We start from the raw sequence: 24913 nt of genomic DNA, 5'->3' as shown, positions 1-24913 counted from the left end.
TAAAAAAACAGGACCAAAGAAGAGAACATACTGTATGGTTCTATTTCTTTAAAATTTTAGAGAACGCAAACTAGTTTTTGTTTACAAAAGCAGATCAGCAGTTGTGTGGACAGGAGGTGAGGTGGGAGTGGGGTGAGGGTAGAGAGGGCAGGGGCAGGGGGCAGGGACTGCGGAAGGCAGGAAGAAACTTGCGGGGGTGATGGATATGTCCATTATCGATTGTGGCGATGGCTCCACTGTGACATCCCTAAAACTTACCAAACTGTACACTTTGAATCTATGCAGTCTATTGGATGTCAATTATACTCAAGAAAGTTGTAGAAGAAAAAAAAAGAATCGCCCTCATCTTCTACCTGCTGATTCTTAATGAATAGATCTGGGCCTGAACTCCAGCATCAGTGTTTTTCCTAAGCTCCTAGGTGAGCCTGAGGCATAGTGAGGTTCAGGACCGCTGGATATCTGAGCCGCTTCCTGGTTCTCAGATTCTGTCTCTTTGGAATGGGAGAACTCCTTGGTGGATACTAGGAAAGTATTTTCTTGCCCGTGTGGAGTCTGGCACCTTGGTAAAACCAGGAAGGAACCCCTCCTTTGCTGTTGGTTACTCCTGCCTCTCTTCTCATGCTGGGACTCGGGGCTGATGAGGTCTATGTGGTTTGTTCTCCTGGAGGTCCCTGTCTGAGTTCCTTCTGCTGTCCTAACGTATGTGACGCTTGTTCTCAGGCCGTATACTCTACCCCAACCCACTCTGGTCCCATGACACGATGAAGTGTCAAAAGGGGTCACCATGTGTCCCCTCATCCCCATGTCTGTGCAGGCCATTTCAGGTACATGCCCCCTTGCTCAGATGGGGCAGTTCTCCAGGGGAGCCCATGGTTCCTTCTTCTAACCAGCACATTTTCAACAAAAGGAAGCAGTTCCGGTTTAGCGCTCTTCTGAAGGCTTCTAGCTGAATTTTCTCGTCTTCCACACACCACACCACACTTCCCAGAGCATTTCCATGAGCACCAGCTGCCTGCAAGTCCTAGTGAGAAGTGAAGCCTCACTCAGTGTCAACTTCACATTTCGTGTGTGGTTCTCTTGCAATCTCTCAGCCTCCGAAGCTGCAGACCAGACTGGATGACTCTGGCAGGGAACAAACCAAATGCTAGTCCGTAACTCCCAAGAACTTGGCTCTTCCCTAGAAAACAAACTCCTCACCTCTCTCTAGACCTCTTCCTGTGGAGAGCAGGGCAGGTTAACATTCAGGTCTGGCGGCAGTGCCCTCCTAGTAAACCCTGCCCCGGGTAGCTAGTGCCATCTCTTCTCACGTAAGAGATGTTCTCTGACAGGCCCTGGTTCATCTCCACACATCAAATCAAGTCCTTCGGTCATTACATTTCTCATTTCCCCCCAGTTCAGATTCCTCCATCATAGCATCTCACATTCCATGACAAATTGGGGATGGTGGGAGGAGGGTAAGAAGGAGGGGTAGGTGGGCTTCCCTGGTGGCGCAGTGGTTGAGAGTCCGCCTGCCGATGCAGGGGACACGGGTTTGCGCCCCTGTCCGGGAAGATCCCACATGCTGCGGAGCAGCTGGGCCCGTGAGCCATGGCCGCTGAGCCTGCGCGTCCGGAGCCTGTGCTCCGTAACGGGAGAGGCCACAACAGTGAGAGTCTCACGTACCGCAAAAAAAAAAAAAAGTAGGGGTAGGAGATTAATTTTATTCTAGGGACAATGGGAAACAAGCCATTGACATGTATTGAGTAAAGAAGTGACATGACTTAGTTTACCTTTTACAAGGAAGACTTTGGCCGCTAGCTGTGTTTCCACACTGGTTGAGGTAGGGGTGAGGTCAGTGGTATAAGCAGCAGGTGGAAAGATCTTTCCAGGCCAATATCTAAAGGTCTGCCTCATTCTTTTTTAATTTCTGGGGGCAAACTAGGGGTCAGGAGGGATTATATTAACACCAGCAACAAAGGAGTGAAAGGTCTAGGAACATGCCTAACGAGAAATAAGAAAGCCCAGGTAAAGTAGACTATGGGACTTTGGCGACAAGCATAAAACAATTTTATAAATTCAGAGATTATGTCTAAGTGGAAAGATTCAATATTGCACATTCTCTCACGGAATATCTTCGGCCTAACTTTTTTTTTTTTTTAAATATTTATTTATTTGGCTGCACCAGGTCTTAAGTTGCGGCGTGCGCGATCTTAGCTGCCCGGTGTGCGATCTAGTTCCCCTTCCAGAGATATAACCGGGCCCCCTGCATTGGGAGCAGGGAGTCTTAACCACTGGACCACCAGGGAAGTCCCTATCTTCTGCCTAACTTTTAACCTCCCATCTGTTCAAAACTCTGTCCTGAGGGGTTCTGATGGGAGGCTTTAATAATTAAAGCTTTATTGCAGTTATAGAAAAGTCCAGACTGAGGGGCAAATAAGCACCCGGTTATCTGGTGTTAGGGGTGGGGGAAGTTAGGTGTTCGTGGCGTGCGTTGTGCAGTTTCTCTAAGTCCAGAGGCCGGGAGGAGACCGCGAGCGCTGCAGGCAGGAAGCCAGCGTCCCGCTCAGCGCCTGGAAGAGTCCGGGGTTGGGCTGGGCGGGGAGGGCAGCTGGGGCGGGGAGGGCAGCTGGGGCGGGGCGGGGCGGGGCGGGGCGGGGCGGGGCGGGGCGGGGCGGTGGTCGCTCTGGAGGCGGAGCCGGGGCGGAATACACAGTCAGCTGACTCTGACTCACGCGCGCGCGCGTGGCGCTCCCTGCTTCCCCGCCGGGGAAGAGAAGTCCGGTACCGGGGCAGCAGCTCGGGCATACCTGGCCGAACGCGGAAGAGAGCAGCTGAGCAGCCATGGAACATCGCGGGCTGGGGTGGCCGAGGCTCCCCAGGCTGCTGGAGCTGCTGGCGGCGCTGGCGGTGCAGGCAGTGCGCGCCTCCGCCGTCGCCGCTGCCTCGCCGGACCTGAGTCTTTGGCCCATGCCTCTCTCCGTGCAGACCACCCCGCGCGTGCTGCACCTCTCTCCCGACAACTTCTTCTTCGGCCACAGCTCCACTTCCAAGGCCGGCCCCTCCTGCTCACTGCTGCAGGAAGCGTTTCGGCGGTGAGTGCTCCCGACGGGCGGCCGGGCGGGAAGGGGACCCGGAGACCCCGGTACGGGGAGAGACAGACTACCCTGGGACGCAGTGCAGGCGCGGGGTGGGGGGGGGGGGCGAGAGGAGGAACACCTGAGCGCTTCTTACCACCTGCACAGCCATCCAGCCGCGCTGGCGCTCTAATCTCCATTCGACAGGGGAGGAAACAGTCTCCGAGTCGGCCAGTGACCCCACCAGTCACAGGTCTAGAAGATGGCAGAGCCGGCTCGAACCAACACGAACTGAAACCCAAGCTCTTCCCCTTCCCCTCCTGTCTCCTGAGGAGCTTCCTGGGTGCTCTGGAACCCTGCTTTGAGTGCGGGATACTGAGTGGACGGAGTACGTTGCTCAGGGTCAGTGGCCGTGTTCGCCTCGGAGAGGAGAATGGGGTAGACGAAGAGGAGGGAGGGAAACGGCAGTTTATTTGAAGGGAGTTCAGAGAGGAAGATGAGTGCTTAAAGCTTGGGGACCAGGGGTTCCCCAAAGTTGCTTGTCATTTATAGGCCATCTCTCCCCCTCCCCAAATCTGGCTACAATTCAGATGGCAGAAAGTCCGTAGGTTGGAGCACCGCCCAAACCTCCCCTTCCCTTCCCAAATCTCTATTCCATGCAAAATGCTGGATATTTTCACCTAACTACTTTGATATGGTCGCTGCGCTGCAGTATCTGCTTCTCCTTTTGTTTCCCAGAAGCACTTATGTGCTTAACTCTCCCAGCATCTTGTTTAGATCTTTATCATCTCACATTTCCACAGCCCTCTAGTCTGTAAACCCGTTGGCCACAGGGTGAATTGTGTAGTGAGGAGGGAGCCCACGGTGCTAGCTTTTGGGTTTTTTTTGCCTTTTTAAATTGATGTAAAGTTGATTTACAGTGTAGTGTCACGACGCTAGCTTTGCTAACTACACCATGTACAAGACAGATTGCACTTGGGGAGATGTTTCAGTAAGGCTCACTCTGCGACCGGTGTGGGCAGGACTGTCCTGAAGGTGTTCAGTGCCCCGAAGGATTGTAATTTGGTGCCGACAGTACTACCCCTTTTCTCCCTCAGATTTTGGCCGCCTCTGTTCCTAGAGGTCATTATAGTTTAATTGTGCCTGCAGGACACCAAGCAGCTGGTGGAAAGATGCAAAACTAGTTTAATAACACCTGCTGGCCCCAGGTAGGCCTGGAGCTTAGGCGGAAGAGGCTCAAGACGTTGATGGCAGAGACGTTTTCTTCTCCTTCGGTTGTGTACAATTAAAGGGAGATTGTTACCCTCAGTTTAGATGCATACTCCAATGAGCCTTTGATGTTGAATCTGCTAACAGGTCAGAATGGCTAGAGCCTGGATGAAGAAGTAAAATCAGGGTGGTTGGTTGCCTTGGGGTATTGAGAAGGAAAAAGTACCCGCAGGCCATCTAATGGAAGATCATGACTAGGAAATCTTTTAAGAACAAACACACCATATTTGCTTTGGGACTCAGTTCATAAATGTGGATTTTCCTTCTGTGCCATCGTGCTAGTAAAGTAAGGACTCGGTAATAAGCTGAAGTGATGGCCGCTGAGCCTGCGCGTCCGGAGCCTGTCCGGAGCAAGAAAGCGCGTCCGGAGCAAGAAAGCGTGGAAGACTTAAGTTAACCACGGTTAGATAACCAGAACTTGAATCAGCTGTGAGACGGTTTAAAAACAAATCTTGGCATCTCAAGGCAGTGCAGGTACTTATCTGAGGATTGCCTAACTAATTCATGCCATGTGTGTGAAGCAGCTATTAATTATACCCTGCATTGTTAGGAAGCAGGTTATAAAACATTAGGCCTGTATGGGGATATATGTATACGTGTAGCTGATTCACTTTGTTATAAAGCAGAAACTAACACACCATTGTAAAGCAATTATACCCCAATAAAGATCTTAAAAAAAATAAAACATTAGCCCTAATGGCTAAGACTTGGAAGCATTCAGGTGAGCATTCTAGGAACTCAGGAGGGGCAGTCTCTACTTCAGGGTAAAAGCATGATGGGGTTGTTCCAGAAGCTCTAGGCCGTGGGGAACACACAAGTTTGTTCAGATTCTCTGGCTCCTGAAGAGCCCAGTTTCTATCTCAAACCCTGCTTTGAAACACTATGCATTTTGCAGGCAGAGTTCTGTCTGTTTGGTGCGTGGCTGCTTCCTCAGCTTCTAGAACAAGATCTGTCACATGCTAGTTACTCTTTTTTTTTTTTTTAGTTACTCATTTTTTTTTTTTTTTTAAATTTTATTTGTTTATGGCTGTGTTGGGTCTTCCTTGCTGCGCGTGGGCTTTCTCCAGTCGCGGCGAGCTGGGGCTAACTCTTTGTTGCCACAGCATGTGGGATCTTCCCGGACCAGGGCTCGAACCCGCGTCCCCTGCACCGGCAGGTGGATTCCTAACCACCGCACCACCAGGGAAGTCCCTAGTTGCTCATTTTTTTAAATGAACAAATAGCTTTGCTCCCTCAGTTCCTGAAAAGCTAAATTAACCCACAGACCTTGCACACCACTGCACCAGAACCCTTTGAGTTTTCTGTTAGAGTTTTAATATGCAGAGCCAAGATTTTCCTTATGTGGGACAAGCCAGCACCTAACTCAAATCTCAAAGCCGCTGGCAGCTGTAATTTCCCTTAAAAATTGTGGTAAAATATACATAAGATCACTGTCTTAACCGTTTCTAAGTATACAGTTTAGTGATCTTAATTTCCTTTTCAATCTGTCAAGGCTTTCTTACGACACAGGTCCTCAGCACCTTCATCTGTTCCACTGTCTCACTGGTTAACTTCCATACACTGACTTCCAAGTTCATCAGAACTCTCCCAGCTCTCCTTACGTCCCTGGAAAAACACAAGATGGTCTTACATATAAGTAGCATATACAACCTTCTGGCTTATCAAAATCTATTAAATATCATAGGCTTTGAGGCCTGTGTGATCTTGTATCTTCTAGCACCTTCAAATGTTTATTTAATATCCTCCTTCTCTGCTATTCGGGTACCGGCAGAAGGTAAATTTTCAAGGCCCTAGTGAGAATTCTGTGGTGTTTGTGTATTAGCTAGGATACTTTTGTTGGAAGGTAACAGGAACCCTGACTCATTATGGCTTGAGCAAAAAGAAAACCTATTATCTCTTGCATTATGGAAATATAAAAGCAGGCAGGATTTCAGGGCTGGTTGGCTAAGTGGCTCAACAGTATGATTAGGAAATCCGTATTCCTTCCACCTCTGCTCTGCCATCTTTGGTGTGGCTGCAGCTGGTCTAAGTATCACGTACAGAGAAGTTTTCTTCTTGGGGCTCACTTAGGAGAGGAAGCATCCTCCCCCCGTCCTCCCACCCCTGCCCCATCACTGGTCAGAATTGACTTGCACACCCAGGATTATTAGTTTGGTTATTGGTCCTTAATGGGGACTTCATAGGAGTCACTTGGGATTGTGGCAGGGGGACTTTTAAAATCTTTGTGCCTGGATCATGCTCTCGGAGATTCTGATTCTGAAGGTCTGGACATCAGTACTTGTTTGCAAAAGGCCCTCCATGTGATTCTAATGTGCAGCTTGGGGTGAGAGCCTCTAGTTGGACTGATATGGGGTAGCAGGGGTTTGCGGAGTCAACGACAGTGTCTGCTACCACATATGTATTTAAAACTTGGCTACAGTGCTTTAAAATTTTGTTTGACTTTCTCTCTCACACAGATATTATGACTATATTTTTGGTTTCTACAAGCGGCATCATGGCTCTGCTGATCTTTGTGTTGGAGTGGAGTTGCAGCAACTTCAAGTCTCGGTTGTCCTGGACCCAGAGTGTGACGCTTTCCCCAAGATCTCTTCGGATGAGTCCTGTGAGTACCTACGTCATGTGAATGTATTGTAAACAAAGCTGCTTGTCACAGGCTCGAGTGCCAGAAGCTGGCTGCATGCCGTGAACTATTGTGAGCTCTTGACCAGTGAGTTTATAATTCCTATTTTTAAAATTACCATTAGGGGACTTCCCTGGCGGTCCAGTGGTTAAGACTCTCTGCCTCCACTTCAGGGGGCACAGGTTCGATCCCTGGTCAGCGAACTAAGATCCCACATGCCGTGAGGTGTGGCGCAAAAAAAAAAGAAAATTACCATTAAAGTCTGATGGCAAAACGAATACATAATTGTTGTAGGAAATCTTTAAGTACAGTAAGTGAAGAGGAGGAAATAAATTACTCATAACCCCAGCACTCAGAGTTAACCACTGTTATTTCAGATTTTTTTTTTTGCAGAGTGATACATTGAAATATTTTACATAGATATAAATAGAAACATATGGTAAACAGTGGCATGAAAAAGGGGTAGTTCTGTACCTGTGGTTTTTCTGTTTTGCATAACAGTCCATTACAAACATGTATTTCACTAAATATTTTTCTATGACAGCATTTTTAGCCTCTGAATAATGTTCTACCAACTGTACGGATGTGTCAAAACTTACCTGGCTTATCCCTGATTTTTGGGCATCTAGGTGTTTACTTTGAAGACAAGTCTGTGCTGATAGGCATGCTCTCGTTTTTTCTTTTTTGGCTGTGCTGCACGGCATGCGGGATCTTAGTTCCCAGACCAGGAGCCATGCAGGATCTTAGTTCCCAGACCAGGAGCCGAACCTCTGCCCCCTGTAGTGGAAGCACGGAGTCTTAACCACTGGACCGCCAGGGCAGTCCTGGCATGATCTCTATTTATAATTTAACTTGACACAAAGATAATGCAGAACTGGGAGGGGTGAAGTGTTGCATTTTCTTTTATATTTATGTTGTATTATATATGTTTCATCTTCATTTATATTGATTGACAATGTAATCAACATTTAGCTACATGATTCTTCTTGTTTGCCTAAAACATTATTCTCTAAGGCTTTTCCTAAATTGTTCTAGAAGGAATAAACAAATGGGCAGCCCTTTTCCGTAGAGTGTACTGACTGGGAATAATGTGGAATTGTATCAAGGAATCAAAGAGCAATCAATGGGTGATATAAGATTAGTGCAGAAAGAGCAGACTGGTGAGTCAGGTGTAAAAATAGAAAGGAAAATGCATATCTTAGAGAAAAGAGTGACTCCTTTGTTCTCAGACTGCCTCACAGACAATTAAGTACATCGCTTCATCCTCTCAATAGAGATGAGATTTCTTAATACATCTCTGAAAAATAACTTAATTTCTCTTCAATTCTGTAGCTGTTCTTAGAAGAGAAACAGGATGATTTGCCAACATCAGCCATGGGATTTTACTTGACAGTCAGCACTCAGACACTTTATTAATTAGGTTTTGCAATCTGAATTGAGAAATGGTCATTAAATTACCAAGGAATCTTTGCTGACAGGCAATACAATGACATATTGTAAATTCCAAAAAATGGAACATATCGAGGCTGGGGAGTTATAGCCTATCTTCCATTCAGCTTTTCAAACCCTCTTTTTTCTGAAAGGGAAGCTTCTGGAGACAAGCTGCCTGTGCAATTTTCTGGTTAAAGGATCAACTAGTTTCAAACTAGTTGATGATGATGATAAAAGTAACACACACAAATGGAAATAACAAGATATCAACCGTTGTCCAAGAGTATGAGGAAATCTTGGAGAAAGTGACAAGTGTTACAGCATCATCAATTAAAATAAAAATATGCATACCCTCAGAACCAGAAATAGACTAATTTCTACCGTAGAGAAATAATTACATACATCAAGAATGTTCCATGCAGTTTGCCTGCAATGATGAAGATCTATAAGCAAAACTAAATGTTCATCACTAGAAGAATGGCTAAATATATCTTGTCAGTTGACACTAGAGAATACTGTACAACAATTAAGAATAAAGAAGTGGAGTTATAAAGAACAGATGTGGAGAACTTGCGAAGATAAATTGCTGAGTTGGACAAAGAAATTTATATAATGTGTACAGGAGGATACCATTTATATACCAACATGCAAAAGAAGGCACACATAAAGCAGTACTGTATTTTCTTGTTACAGGTATGTGTATGAAAATGCCTAAGAAAAGGCCTGATATTTCCTCTGAGGAAAATAGCGGGAGTTGAGTGGTCATCTCAAAGGGGATTTTAGCCTTATCTGTAACATTTTATTATTATTATTTTTTGCGGTACGTGGGCCTCTCACTGTTGTGGCCTCTCCCGTTGCAGAGCACGGGCTCCGGACGCACAGGCTCAGCGGCCATGGCTCACGGGCCCAGCCGCTCCATGGCATGTGGGATCTTCCCGGACCGGGGCACGAACCCGCGTCCCCTGCATCGGCAGGTGGACTCTCAACCACTGCGCCACCAGGGAAGCCCACATTTTATTATTTTAAAAAGAGGAACCCATTACTGTTATTTGTATGTACCCCCTTCAAAACCACAGTGTGGTGCAAAAAGTACAGAAAGGGATAACTGAAAAAAAAAGATGTCTCCTATCCCCTGTCAGGGAGGTAATCACTGTTAACACTAAGAATTTGGCTTTGAAATAAAAATTGAAATTCTATAGCTTATTTGTCCATATATTTAGAAACCAAAATCTCCTTCTAACTGCTCTATATCTGCGGTTTTTGCGTTGAGTTGAATCAGAATCCTTTTAAATACCAGCCCGTCCTCAGCTATTGGAAAATAATTGGCATGAGGTACATGCCACATGTTAATGTTTTTAGATAACTCTTTAGGCTGACTAATTCCAGGCTATCTCAAAACTATAATGTGGCAAAAACTGGCTTTTAAACAGTGACCGGTGGAATGGTAAGCTCTATCTAGGTAGCTAACTAAGAATTGGGTATAGAGGGGGAGAATCGTGGTTAGATTGTGGTCATAATAGCTATAGCATTCTTAGCCTGGCCTTTAGCTAACTCATGACTCTGTTCTTCTGATGGCAAAGGCTACCTTGTCAGAAGACTGTTACCTGATTACTGGCTGTTGATAGAACGGTTTTCCCTACCTGTAGCCAATTATCGTGGGGCAGCCTGGGGTGGTCAGGGTGGTGGAGGAGGAGGATGCAGCCCAAATACGCTATTAAATCATTAACCTGCAGCCCTTGAATGTCTCTACCGTGGCAAAGTCTGCATCTGTCACACCCCTTTAGCTTTCGATCTCTCTGTGCTTTCTGGTGCTTTCCTTTATCTGTGGATGATTCCATCCCAAACCTCTCCAAAGACTAAGATGACTATTGGGGTAATCTCAGGCAGAGTATGATTTCAAGGATTGAGAGATTAGTGCCCCCTTTGCCCAGAAGCAGCTAACTGGAGCCCCGTTTTAGATGGATGTGAACTTTTTATTGAGTGGGACAAAGCTGAATTAAGCTATAGTGAGTTAAGAAGTGAGTCTTGGGGCTTCCCTGGTGGCGCAGTGGTTAAGAATCCGCCTGCCAATGCAGGGGATGCCGGTTTGAACCCTGGTCCAGGAAGATACCACATGCCTCAGAGCAACTAAGCCTGTGCGTCACAACTACTGAGCCTGCGCTCTAGAGCCCGCGAACCACAGCTACTGAGCCTGCATGCCACAACTACTGAAGCCCGCGCGCCTAGAGCCCGTGCTCCACAACAAGAGAAGCCACCACAATGAGAAGCCCGTGTACCACAGCAGAAGAGTAGCCCCCCACTCCCCGCAACTAGAGAAAGTCTGCACGCAGCAACGAAGACCCAAAGCAGCCAAAAATAAATAAATTAAAAAAATAAATATTTGAAAAAAAAAAGAATTGAGTCTTAAGGAAGATTTAGGATAATGTTGGGGGAAGGTAGGTACAGGGCAAGTAGGGGAGCACAGGGAGGGAAGGGACAGAGTAGAGAAGACTCTCTGGCCTTAGAGGGAATGGAAGATTGAGTGATACTGGAGGCTTCACCAAGGAATTATGGGCACTGAGGAGTTTGCACTTTTGACTTAAATTCTTAGCTTAAGTAGGACCCTACTCTGTAGTGGGGTAGTTGGAGAGAATAACTCTCCTGCAGGGGAAAATGAGGAATCATGGAGGTGACACCCAAGTTCCTGACTTGAGCAAATCAGCTGGTCGGAGTGTGGTGCGCGATGAGCCCAGAGCCCGACAGGTGAAAGAGGGAAGAGTGCAGAGTGGGGCATGTGGAGTTAAAGGAACCTATAGGACTTCTAAGTGAGGATGTACAGGAGGCAGCTGGAGAAACAGGTCTGGAGCTCAGGAGAAAAGAATGATCCAGAAATACCAATTATATGTTTAGGGAAATGTGTGTTATTGAGGGATTAAAAACAAACATTTTTTTCTTCCAGTTTTGAGATATAATCGACAGCACTGTTTAAGGTGTACAGCGTCATGATTTGACTTACATCATGAAATGATTATCACAGTAAATTTAGTGAGCATCCGTCACCTCATATAGATACAAAGTTAAAGAAAGAAAAAAATTGTTTTCCTTGTGATGAGAACTCTTAGGATTTACTTTCTTAACAGCTGTCATATACTGCATCCAGCCCTGTTTACTGTATTCATCGTGTTGTGCATTACAGCCCTAGTACTTATTTATCTTATAATGGAGTTTGTACCTTTTGACCGCCTTCATCCAATTCCCTCTCCCACTACCACCCGCCTCTGGTAACCACAAACCTGATCTCTTTTTCTATGAGTTTGTTTGCTTTTGAAGTATAATTGACTTACAACACCATGTTAGCTCCTGTTACACACATGGTGATTTGACATTTCGAAATGATCACCATGATAAGTCTAGTTACCATCTGTCACCATACAAGAAACATTTTTTTTTTCCAATACAGATACTTTACTTGTGAAAGGACCAGTGGCCTCGCTCACTGCCAACAGAGTTTGGGGCGTATTACGAGGTAAGTTCTATGTCATTGTTATTTTCTAGTAAGGAAATGTTTTCAGTTGCCACTTTGGGAAATGAAGCACAGCAAAACTTTGCTTCCTTGGGCTCTTTACAGAATGATTTGTTGGGTATTTCCAAAACAATGCCATTAAATATATACCACTTAAAGCATGGGAGAAAGATCATTTGACTTTTTAAAAATGCTTGAAGGTTATTACATTCATAATGCTGTAATTCATTGATGTTCTTGGGACTATAATTTTTTTTTTTTTTTTTTTTTTGCGGTACACGGGCCTCTCACCGCTGTGGCCTCTCCCGTTGAGGAGCACAGGCTCCAGAAGCGCAGGCTCAGTGGCCATGGCTCACGGGCCTAGCCGCTCCGCTGCATGTGGGATCTTCCCGGACCAGGGCACGAACCCGCGTCCCCTGCATCGGCAGGCGGACTCTCAACCACTGCGCCACCAGGGAAGCCCTATAATTTCTTTTTTTAAATTTATTTATTTTATTCATTTATTTTTGGCTGTGTTGGGTCTTCGTTGCTGCACGTGGGCTTCCTCTAGTTGTGGTGAGTGGGGACTATTCATTGCAGTACGTGGGCTTCTCATTGTGGTGGCTTCTCTTGTTGCAGAGCACGGGCTCTAGGTGTGCGGGCTTCAGTGGTTGTGGCACACAGGCTCAGTAGTTGTGGCTCGTGGGCTCTAGAGTGCAGGCTCTGTAGTTGTGGCGCATGGGCTTAGTTGCTCCACGGCATGTGGGATCTTCCCGGACCAGGGCTGGTAGGCGGATTCTTAACCACTGCGCCACCAGGGAAGCCCCAGGACTATAATGTTTATAGAGTTATAAACGGCTCTGACCTGCTCTGATTAAGGAATTTTGTTTTATCATCACTTCTTGCTGCCTTCAGTAGCAAGCATGTCCCTTCTGCATTTGTTTATACATTCAAACAAAAATATACTCACGTATTTTTTTCTGAACCAACCTATTAGTGCAGAAGCATGAAAACAAAGAGAATAATCATTTTCCCAGTAAAACATGTCCAACTGTCCATGTGGTGGTGATGTTTTCAGCTTGATGTGGTAAGATGCTAGTGATATAGATGCAGCATAAATGCATGTGCCATCGCATGTGAGAGTCCTTCAGCTCAACTCGGTTCTTCTCCACTGTCTCCTCATGGGAGTTGTACTTGATCTCATCACCAGCTTTCATCTGAATGCACTGGGGAATGGGACGATTCTGCTTCTGTTTCTTGGCCAGGAATCATTTGATCCTAGGAGTGTTGTGAGAAGACAAGGTCAGGAACAGAGTCAACCATACACACCATGATGGCTGAGAAAAGAAGAGAACCCTTCCCCCATTTTAAATTCCTGTGGATTTAGAAATATAACGAAGTTTGCAGGAATAGCATGAAAAGATAAAAATATACTCTAGAGTGATTGGAGGTAGTGGGCAGAGAGGACCCTTAAAAGCTTTTCCTGTGACTTTCAGTCTGAACTTCGAAGTTTGGGCATGGGACGTTCATTTTTGCTGTTCAAAAGCTGCTATTACCTCTTCTTTCAAGTAGATAAGATTTTGTTGTACTGGCTTCCAAATTAGTATAGTTTTGAGAAAGGAGAGTAATTTTCTTTAATGTGAGCAAACCAACCAAAGTTATTAAAAATAAAGAAGGCTTTGGATTTGACTCAGGTGAGTGTTATCTAGAATAAAATGATCAATGTTATACTGCTATGTGTTTTGTAGTCATAATAATAATGGTATGATTATAATCATTGTTACTGCTATATGTATTATAGTCATAATAATCGTATGATTATGATCTTATTTCAAAATATGACATGAAAATAGCTATAGATGTTTACCGCAAATGTAACTACAAACACTATCATGTAGATCATCTATATATAATGTTATGTGATTTTAAGCTTCTGTCGGTCTGATGTGCCCGTCTTGTCTGGGGCCTGTTAGGGAAAACGGCTTTATTGATGTTTGCCCTGATCCACATCAAAATAGTAGAACTTTTGAGAGCATTTTGTGAATCTAGTCCAGGAAGGCCTTATTTTCTGCTTACTGTCAGACTTCGAAAGTAACAAACGTGCTCTAAATGATAATTGAGTGTATTGCCACTTAACAGAAAATTCCAAAGTTATTCCTCCTGGTTTGGGCCTGTATTGGGGGTGGGAGGGAGGCGTAGCAAAAATGACGTTGAACTTTTTATTCTTTCCTATTTTTTTTGAGGTATAATTGACATAACATTATATTAATTTCAGGTATACAGCACAATGACTTGATATTTGTATATAATGCAAAATTATCACCACAGTAAGTTCACATTGTCACCACACATAGTTAGAAAAATACTGTTTTTCTTACGATGAGAACTTCTAAGATTTTACTCTTTTTAGCAACTTGCAAATAGGCAACACAGTATTTTTTAACTATAGTCACCATGCTGTACCTTACATCCCTAGGATTTATTTATAAACGAAGATTGTACCTTTTGACCCCCATCACCCATTTTGCCTACCCCCTACCCCCGTCTCTAGTAACCACAAAGCTATTCTTTATATTTATGAGCTTGGTTTTTGTTTGTTTGTTTAAGATTCCACATCTAAGTGAGATCATTCAGTGTTTGTCTTTCTCTGACTTATTTCATTTAGCATAATGCCCTCAAGTTCCATCCATGTTGTCCCAAATAGCAGGATTTCCTTCTTTCTATGGCTGAATAATATTCCGTTGTGTATATATACATATATATACCACATCTTTATCCATACATCCATTGATGGACAGGTTGTTTCCATATCTCGGCTATGGTAATGCGGCAATGAACATAGAGGTACATATATTTGGGGGGTTAGAGTTTTGTCTTCTTTGGATAAATACCCAGAAGTAGAATTGCTGGGTCATGTGGTAGTTCTAGTTTTAGTTTTTTGAGGAACCTCCATACTGTTTTCTGTAGTGGCTGCACCAATTTACATTCCTGTGAACAGTGCATGAGGGATCCTTTTACTCCACGTCCTCAGCAACCCTTGTTCTTGTTATTTCTTGTGTTTTTGAGAACAGTCATTCTAACAGGTGTGAGGTGATATGTTACTGTGTTTTTTTTTTTTTTTTTTTTGCGGTACGTGGGCCTCTCACTGTCGCGCCCCTCCCGTTGTGGAGCACAGGCTCTGGATGCGCAGGCTCAGCGGCCATGGCTCACTGGGCCCAGCTGCTCCGCGGCATGTGGGATCTTCCCGGACCGGGGCACGAACCCGTGTCCCCTGCATCGGCAGGCGGACTCTGAACCACTGCGCCACCAGGGAAGCCCTACTGTGGCTTTGATTTGCATTTCCCTGATGGTTAGTGATGTGGAACACCTTTTCTTATATCTGTTGGCTATTTGTATGTCTTCCTTGAAAAAATATCTGTTCACATCTTCTACCCATTTTTTAATTGGATTGTTTGTTTTTTTGCTGTTGAGTTGTATGAGTTCTTTATATATGAACCCCTTAACAGATATATCATTTGCAAGTATCTTCATCCTTTGGTAGATTGCCTTTTCATTTTTCTTGGAGGGGGGAGATAAAGGGCTGTCATTCATTCATTCATTCATTCTGCACTGGGTCTTAGTTGCAGCACGTGGGATCCTCTTTTTGGCATGCGGGATCCTTAGTTGCAGCATGCAAACTCTTAGTTGCAGCATGCATGTGGGATCTAGTGCCCCGACCAGGGATCGAACCTGGGTCCCCTGCATTGGGAGCGTGGAGTGTTACCCACTGACTGGACTACCAGGGAAGTCCCAGATTGCCTTTTCATTTTGTTGATGATTTCCTTTGCTGTGCAGAAGCTTTTTACTTTGGTGTAGTCCCACTTGTTTATTTTTGCTTTTGTTTCCTTTGCTTTTGGTGTCACATCCAAAAAATTAAATCTTTTTTTTTTTTTTGCGGTCCGCGGGCCTCTCATTGTTGTGGCCTCTCCCGTTGCGGAGCACAGGCTCTGGACGCGCTGGCTCAGCGGCCATGGCTCACGGGCCCAGCCGCTCCGTGGCATGTGGGATCTTCCCGGACCGGGGCACAAACCCGTGTGCCCTGCATCGGCAGGCGGACTCTCAACCACTGCACCACCAGGGAAGCCCAAATCTTTTTTAAATGTTTGGTAGAATTCACCAGTGAAGCCTTCTGGTCCTAGACTTTTGTTTGTTGGGAGATTTTTGATTACTGATACAATCTCCTAGTAATCAGTTTGCTCAGATTTTCTGTTTCTTCATAATTCAGTCTTGGTAAGTTTTCTCTCTCTCAGAATATATTCATTTCTTTTAAGTTGTCAGATTTGTTGGCATATAGTTTGTCATAGTAGTCTCCTGTGATCTTTCGTATTTCTGTGGTATGTTGTCACATCTTCTCTTTCATTTGACTTTGAACTACAGGCAAACCTTGGAGATATTGTGGGTTTGGTTCCAGACCACTGCAGTAAAGTGTCTATCTCAATAAAGGGAATCACACAAATTTTTTGGTTTCCCAGTGGATATCAAGGTTATGTTTACACTATACTGTAGTCTTTTAAGTGTGCAATAGTATTATGTCTAAAAAAAACAAGGTACATACCTTAATTTAAAAATACTTTATTGCTAAAAAATATTGATCATCATCTGACAATGCAGAGTTGCCACAAACGTTTGATTTGTAAAAAATGCAGTATCTGTGAAATGCAATAAAATGAGGTATGCCTGTATTCTTTTATTTTAAATTTATGTATATATTTTTAAATTTATGGCTGCATCGGATCTTAGTTGTGGCACGCGGGATCTTCGTTGCGGTGTGCGGGATCTTTCGTTGCGGCTCATGGGTTTCTCCCTAGTTGTGGCGTGTAGGTTTTCTCTCTCTAGTTGAGGCACGCGGGCTCAGTAGTTGTGGCACACGGGCTTAGTTGCCCCGCAGCATGTGGGATCTTAGTTCCATGACCAGGCATTGAACCCGCATCCCCTGCATTGGTCCAGTGGGTTCTTTACCACTGGACCACCGGGCAATTCCCTACGCCTGTATTCTTAGGTTAAAATTTTCCTTGGCAATATAGTTGTCAGCTAGAATGATGAATTTTGGTAAAGTCAAGGCCAGATAGAGGAGTTGGCCTGTAATATAGAGAACAATGCACTTGAATAAAAAATGGTCAGGAGATAGTCTTTGCAGGTATAAATAAAACACTGTAAGTTGGGCCTTTATCTATAGTTTCATGGTGTTCTCTGAGCCTCTTTGCCCTCTGTTAAGTTTAGGTACTTCTAAAGTGCCTATACTATTTTATGATAAGAGTTCTTTCTTACAGTGCTATAAGTTTATTAAGGAACTGGCATTTTGTTTTATTAAATCACTATTTTGTGTTTATCGTTCAGACAAAACCAAGGGTATGGGTACAATGAAGTAAAGCATTTTTATTAGATGGCACAGGGATTTTTTTAAATTGAACTTTGATTTTAGAAAATATGTTACAGGGTATATGTATAACATTTAATTTTATTTGCCTTTTCTGCTTATGGTTCTGTGTACGGATAATACATCTTTTATTGTCTCTTTTATAAATTAATGCAATAAATTATAAATTTTACTTTCCCTAGGTTTAGAGACCTTTAGCCAGTTAATTTATCAAGATTTTTATGGGACTGTAAGTATGATTATTTTATGTTCCTAACATTATTGGGTAGATATAATACTATAGGAAAAATATAAACTTTTTAGCTGTTTATTACTTCTTGAATGTTTTTTCTCCCCTAGTGTGTATCTTATCTGGTAAACGTATATTTCACACTTTTTGTTGGTTTTAAATTAATCTTTTATCCAATACTTGCATAGATAGGTATAATTTATTTATTACATAAATAAAATGAGTACACATTTTATGTAAGACAAAATAAATAAAAATTTTCTTTTGTCTTTTAGTTCACTGTCAATGAATCCAACATTGTAGATTCTCCAAGGTTTCCTCATAGAGGAATTTTAATTGATACATCCAGACACTTTCTGTCCATTAAGAGTATTTTTAAAACTCTGGTAGGTAATTATTTTATTTTAATCCACTGTCTATTCTGAAGATGTGTCCTTTAATGTTGTTACTTTACGTTGGTTACATATGCTGTTGTGCAGGTTGGAACAGGGGATTCATTTTCCATATACTAAGTATAAGCACTGGGCTTTCTTCCCTCCCTCCCCTGGGAAGTATATTTCCTCTACTGAGAAGTGGAGGCTCCCTTAGGGAATCACTCTCTTGTTTTCATTGGGGTGGGAGAGGGGCTTAACCAGTATTCAGTCAGCATTGTTAAGAGAAAGACTCAGTTTTAATAGTGCCCACTGGCCCTCTGTGAATCATTTGTCAAATCATGGGTCTAGACTTCTGGTTAGGAATATATGGTCATTGTACCTCTAGTTGTTTTTAATTTTGTGATCTCCAGTTGCTTTTTTTAAAGTGGCCTAGAAAGGAATCTGAGAGCAGCTTCATACCTAAGGAAGTGTTGCAAAGGAATATGGAACTTCAGGTGGTGGGAGCTTGGGGGCAAGGTAGACATTAACTATTTTCTCTTTTCATTGGTTCATCCCCACCATCACTGCCAGTTTGTAGGGATCGGGAGGTTTTCTGGCCATGTTTTTCTGCACCTTCACCTGATCATTTATGACACACTATGTTATAAAAAAAATTATTTTTATGTTTACATTAAAACTCTGAATTTCTTTCTCCAAAAGACATTATTGTAATTTTTATGAAAGAAATATATGCTTAGTGTAAAGAGTTTGAACATAGATATGCATAAAATAAGTAGCGATCCCATAATTTCATTTACCAAAGATTGACATAAATTTTTATGTCCCATTTATCTCATTTTAAACTTAAAAAATGAATACCTTAACGTATAATATGACTTCTTTTTTTTACGGAAATATAGTTGACATACAACATTATGTTAGTTTCAGGTGTACTAAATCATGATTTGACATTAGCATACATTATGAAACGATCATCATAAGTCTAGTATCCATCTCTCCCCATACAGAGTTATTACAATATTATTACATCCCCTTGACTTTATTGTATAGCTGGAGGTTTGTTCCTCTTAATCCCCTTCACCTATTTTCCCCCACCCCCTTACCCTCCTCCCTCTTGCCAACCACTCTGTATTTATGAATCTACTTTTGTTTCATTTTGTTTTGTTTTTTAGATTTCACATATAAGTGAGATCATTGATATTTGTCTTTCTCTGTCTGATGTATTTCACTTAACATAATATCCTCTAGATTTATCCATGTTGTCACAAAGGCAAGATTTCATTTTTTTATGGCTGAGTCGTCTCTGTGTGTTTTGATTGGAGAATTTAGTCCAATTACATTTTTTTTTAAGAGCCAATCATCTTTTAAATTTTTAAAAAATATTTATTTGTTTGGTTGCACCGGTCTTAGTTGCAGCAGGTGGGCTCCTTTAGTTGCATCTCGCAGGCTCCTTAGTTGCGGCGCGGGACTTCTTAGTTGTGGCATGAGAACTCTTATTTGTGGCACGCATGTGGGAATCTAGTTCCCTGACCAGGGATTGAACCCAGGCCCCCTGCATTGGGAACTCAGAGTCTTAACCACTGTGCCACCAGGGAAGCCCCAGTCCAATTACATTTAAAGTAATTATTTTTTTTTTGTTGTTTTTGTTTGTTTTTTTTTTTGGTTAAATTTTTTTTTTTTAACATCTTTATTGGGGTATAATTGCTTTACAATGGTGTGTTAGTTTCTGCTTTATAACAAAGTGAATCAGTCATACATAAACATATGTTCCCATATGTCTTCCCTTAAAGTAATTATTGATGGATATGTACTTACTGCCATTTTGTTAATTGTTTTGGGATTGTTTTTATAGTTCTTTTTTGTTCCTTTCATCATCTTTTGCTCTGTTCCCTTGCCATGTGATGACTGTCTTTAGCGTTACGTTCGGATTCCTTTCTTTGTGTGTGTACCTATTAATAGGTTTTTGGTTTGTAGTTAACTGTGTGTGTGTGTGTATCTATATATATATATAGAGATACACATATACATACATATATATGTATAGTTTTATATACATGATTAGGTTATATATACATGATTATTGTAAGTTGACGATCTCTTAAGTTCAAACATTCTAACAACCCTACATCTTTACTCCACCTCTCACATTCAATGTTTTTGACATCATATTTTACATCTTTTTGTTTTCTGTATCCCTATGCTACTTATTGTGGACATAGATGATTTTTATTACTTTTGTTTTTTAACCTTCCTACTAGCTTTTTAGATGATTGACCTACTACTACCTTTACTGTATGTTTGCCTTCAGCAATGATATTTTTCCTTCTGTAATTTTCATATTTCTAGTGGTGGTCTTTTTTTTTTAACATCTTTATTGCGGTATAATTGCTTTACAATGATGTGTTAATTTCTGCTTTATAACAAAGTGAATCAGTTATACATATACATATGTTCCCATATCTCTTCCCTCTTGCGTCTCCCTCCCTCCCACCCTCCCTATCCCACCCCTCCAGGCGGTCACAAAGCACCGAGCCGATATCCCTGTGCCATGCGGCTGCTTCCCACTAGCTACCTACCTTACGTTTGTTAGTGTGTATATGTCCATGCCTCTCTCTCGCCCTGTCACAGCTCACCCTTCCCCCTCCCCATATCCTCAAGTCCGTTCTCCAGTAGGTCTGTGTCTTTATTCCTGTCTTACCCCTAGGTTCTTCATGACATTTTTTTTTCTTAAATTCCATATATATGTGTTAGCATACGGTATTTGTCTTTCTCTTTCTGACTTACTTCACTCTGTATGACAGACTCTAGGTCTATCCACCTCATTACAAATAGCTCAATTTCGTTTCTTTTTATGGCTGAGTAATATTCCATTGTATATATGTGCCACATCTTCTTTATCCATTCATCCGATGATGGACACTTAGCTTGTTTCCATCTCCGGGCTATTGTAAATAGTGCTGCAATGAACATTTTGGTACATGACTCTTTTTGAATTTTGGTTTTTCTCAGGGTATATGCCCAGTAGTGGGATTGCTGGGTCATATGGTAGTTCTATTTGTAGTTTTTTAAGGAAACTCCATACTGTTCTCCATAGTGGCTGAACCAATTCACATTCCCACCAGCAGTGCAGGATGGTTCCCTTTTCTCCACCCCCTCTCCAGCATTTATTGTTTCTAGATTTTTTGGTGATGGCCATTCTGACTGGTGTGAGATGATATCTCATTGTAGTTTTGATTTGCATTTCTCTAATGATTAATGATGTTGAGCATTCTTTCATGTGTTTGTTGGCAGTCTCTATATCTTCTTTGGAGAAATGTCTATTTAGGTCTTCTGCCCACTTTTGGATTGGGTTTGTTTTTTTGTTACTGAGCTGCATGAGCTGCTTGTAAATTTTGGAGATTAATCCTTTGTCAGTTGCTTCATTTGCAAATATTTTCTCCCATTCTGAGGGTTGTCTTTTGGTCTTGTTTATGGTTTCCTGTGCTGTGCAAAAGCTTTGAAGTTTCATTAGGTCCCATTTGTTTATTTTTGTTTTTATTTCCATTACTCTAGGAGGTGGGTCAGAAAGGATCTTGCTGTGATTTATGTCATAGAGTGTTCTGCCTATGTTTTCCTCTAAGAGTTTGAAAGTGTCTGGCCTTACATTTAGGTCTTTAATCCATTTTGAGCTTATTTTTGTGTATGGTGTTAGGGAGTGATCTAATCTCATACTTTTACATGTATCTGTCCAGTTTTCCCAGCACCACTTATTGAAGAGGCTGTCCTTTCTCCACTATACATTCCTGCCTCCTTTATCAAAGATAAGATGTCCATATGTGCATGGGTTTATCTCTGGGCTTTCTATCCTGTTCCATTGATCTATCTTTCTGTTTTTGTGCCAGTACTATACTGTCTTGATTACTGTAGCTTTGTAGTATAGTCTGAAGTCAGGGAGCCTGATTCCTCCAGCTCCTTTTTTCGTTCTCAAGATTGCTTTGGCTATTCGGGGTCTTTTGTGTTTCCATACAAATTGCGAAATTTTTTGTTCTAGTTCTGTGAAAAATGCCAGTGGTAGTTTGATAGGGATTACATTGGATCTATAGATTGCTTTGGGTAGTAGAGTCATTTTCACAGTGTTGATTCTTGCAATCCAAGAACATGGTATATCTCTCCATCTATTTGTATCATCTTTAATTTCTTTCATCAGTGTCTTATAATTTTCTGCGTACAGGTCTTTTGTCTCCTTAGGTAGGTTTATTCCTAGATATTTTATTCTTTTTGTTGCAGTGGTAAATGGGAGTGTTTTCTTGATTTCACTTTCAGATTTTTCATCATTAGTGTATAGGAATGCCAGAGATTTCTGTGCATTAATTTTGTATCCTGCTACTTTACCAAAGTCATTGATTAGCTCTAGTAGTTTTCTGGTAGCATCTTTAGGATTCTCTATAGTATCATGTCATCTGCAAACAGTGACAGCTTTACTTCATCTTTTCCGATTTGGATTCCTTTTATTTCCTTTTCTTCTCTGATTGCTGTGGCTAAGACTTCCAAAACTATATTGAATAAGAGTGGTGAGAGTGGGCAACCTTGTCTTGTTCCTGATCTTAGTGGAAATGCTTTCAGTTTTTCACCATTGAGGATGATGTTTGCTGTGGGCTTGTCATATATGGCCTTTATTATGTTGAGGAAATTTCCCTCTATGCCTACTTTCTGCAGGGTTTTTATCATAAATGGGTGTTGAATTTTGTCAAAAGCTTTCTCTGCATCTATTGAGATGATCATATGGTTTTTCTCCTTCAATTTGTTAATATGGTTTATCACATTGATAGATTTGCGTATATTGAAGAATCCTTGCATTCCCGGAATAAACCACACTTGATCATGGTGTATGATCCTTTTAATGTGCTGTTGGATTCTGTTTGCTAGTATTTTGTTGAGGATTTTTGCATCTATGTTCATCAGTGATATTGGCCTGTAGTTTTCTTTCTTTTGACATCCTTGTCTGGTTTTGGTATCAAGGTGATGGTGGCCTCGTAGAAGGAATTTGGGAGTGTTCCTCCCTCTGCTATATTTTGGAAGAGTTTGAGAAGGATAGGTGTTAGCTCTTCTCTAAATGTTTGATAGAATTCGCCTGTGAAGCCATCTGGTCCTGGGCTTTTGTTTGTTGGAAGTTTTTAATCACAGTTTCAATTTCAGTGCTTGTGATTGGTCTGTTCATATTTTCTATTTCTTCCTGATTCAGTCTTGGCAGGTTGTGCATTTCTAAGAATTTGTCCATTTCTTCCAGATTGTCCATTTTATTGGCATAGAGTTGCTTGTAGTAATCTCTCATGATCTTTTGTATTTCTGCAGTGTTGTTACTTCTCCTTTTTCATTTCTAATTCTATTGATTTGAGTCTTCTCCCTTTTTTTCTTGATGAGTCTGGCTAGTGGTTTATCTATTTTGTTTATCTTCTCAAAGAACCAGCTTTTAGTTTTATTGATCTGTGCTATTGTTTCCTTCATTTCTTTTTCATTTATTTCTGATCTTATTTTTATGTTTTCTTTCCTTCTGCTAGCTTTGGGGTTTTTTTGTTCTTCTTTCTCTAATTGCTTGAGGTGCAAGGTTAGGTTGTTTATTCGAGATGTTTCCTGCTTCTTAAGGTGGGCTTGTATTGCTATAAACTTCCCCCTTAGAACTGCTTTTGCTGCATCCCATAGGTTTTGGGTCGTCGTGTCTCCATTGTCATTTGTTTCTAGGTATTTTTTTATTTTCTCTTTGATTTCTTCAGTGATCACTTCATTATTAAGTAGTGTATTGTTTAGCCTCCATGTGTTTATATTTTTTACAGATCTTTTCCTGTAATTGATATCTAGTCTCATGGCGTTGTGGTCGGAAAAGATACTTGATACAATTTCAATTTTCTTAAATTTACCAAGACTTGATTTGTGACACAAGATATGATCTATCCTGGAGAATGTTCCATGAGCACTTGAGAAAAATGTGTATTCTGTTGTTTTTGGATGGAGTGTCCTATAAATATCAATTAAGTCCATCTCGTTTAATGTATCATTTAAAGCTTGTGTTTCCTTATTTATTTTCATTTTTGATGATCTGTCCATGGGTGAAAGTGGGGTGTTAAAGTCCCCTACTATGAATGTGTTACTGTTGATTTCCCCTTTTATGGCTGTTAGTATTTGCCTTATGTAGTGAGGTGCTCCTATGTTGGGTGCATAAATATTTATAATTGTTATATCTTCTTCTTGGATTGATCCCTTGATCATTATGTAGTGTCCTTCTTTGTCTCTTCTAATAGTCCTTATTTTAAAGTCTATTTTGTCTGATATGAGAATTGCTACTCCAGCTTTCTTTTGGTTTCCATTTGCATGGAATATCTTTTTCCATCCCCTTACTTTCAGTCTGTATGTGTCTCTAGGTCTGAAGTGGGTCTTTTGTAGACAGCATATATAAGGGTCTTGTTTTTGTATCCATTCAGCCAATCTGTGTCTTTTGGTGGGAGCATTTAGTCCATTTACATTTAAGGTAATTATCGATATGTATGTTCCTATTCCCATTTTCTAAATTGTTTTGGGTTCATTAGTATAGGTCTTTTCCTTCTCTTGTGTTTCTTGTCTAGAGAAGTTCCTTTAGCAGTTGTTGTAAAGGTGGTTTGGTTGTGCTGAACTCTCTCAGCTTTTGTTTGTCTGTAAAGGTTTTAATTTCTCCATCAAATCTGAATGAGATCCTTGCTGGATAGAGTAGTCTTGGTTACAGGTTTTTCTCCTTCATCACTTTCAGTATGTCCTGCCACTCCCTTCTGGCTTGTAGGGTTTCTGCTGAAAGATCAGCTGTTAACCTTATGGGGATTCCCTTGTGTGTTATTTGTTGTTTTTCCCTTGCTGCTTTTAATATGCTTTCTTTGTATTTAATTTTTACAGTTTGATTAATATGTGTCTTGGCGTATTTCTCCTTGTATTTATTCTGTATGGGACTCTGTGCTTCCTGGACTTGACTAACTATTTCCTTTCCCATATTAGGGAAGTTTTCAACTATAATCTCTTCAAATATTTTCTCAGTCCCT

General features: G+C 41.9%; 1 protein-coding gene across 4 annotated transcripts in view; it reads left to right on the top strand.

Moving 5' to 3' along the window:
* The first annotated feature begins 2732 nt into the window (after window positions 1-2732).
* The window catches only part of HEXB (hexosaminidase subunit beta), a 42661-nt gene continuing 20480 nt past the window's right edge, over window positions 2733-24913 (top strand). For 2 of the 4 annotated variants that reach the window (XM_060009317.1, XM_060009315.1), the window contains exons 1-5: window positions 2733-3071; window positions 6779-6924; window positions 11813-11878; window positions 17453-17499; window positions 17775-17885. In XM_060009317.1, coding sequence (XP_059865300.1) covers window positions 2821-3071; window positions 6779-6924; window positions 11813-11878; window positions 17453-17499; window positions 17775-17885 — 621 coding nt within the window. In that variant the 5' untranslated portion in view covers window positions 2733-2820. The remainder of the gene's footprint in view (window positions 3072-6778; window positions 6925-11812; window positions 11879-17452; window positions 17500-17774; window positions 17886-24913) is intronic. The other 2 variants (XM_060009316.1, XM_060009318.1) reach the window with 2 other exon arrangements.

The sequence above is a fragment of the Delphinus delphis genome, chromosome 3 (assembly GCF_949987515.2).
Source record: "Delphinus delphis chromosome 3, mDelDel1.2, whole genome shotgun sequence".
Classification (NCBI taxonomy): domain Eukaryota; kingdom Metazoa; phylum Chordata; class Mammalia; order Artiodactyla; family Delphinidae; genus Delphinus; species Delphinus delphis.
This window is presented reverse-complemented; position numbering and strand designations above follow the sequence as displayed.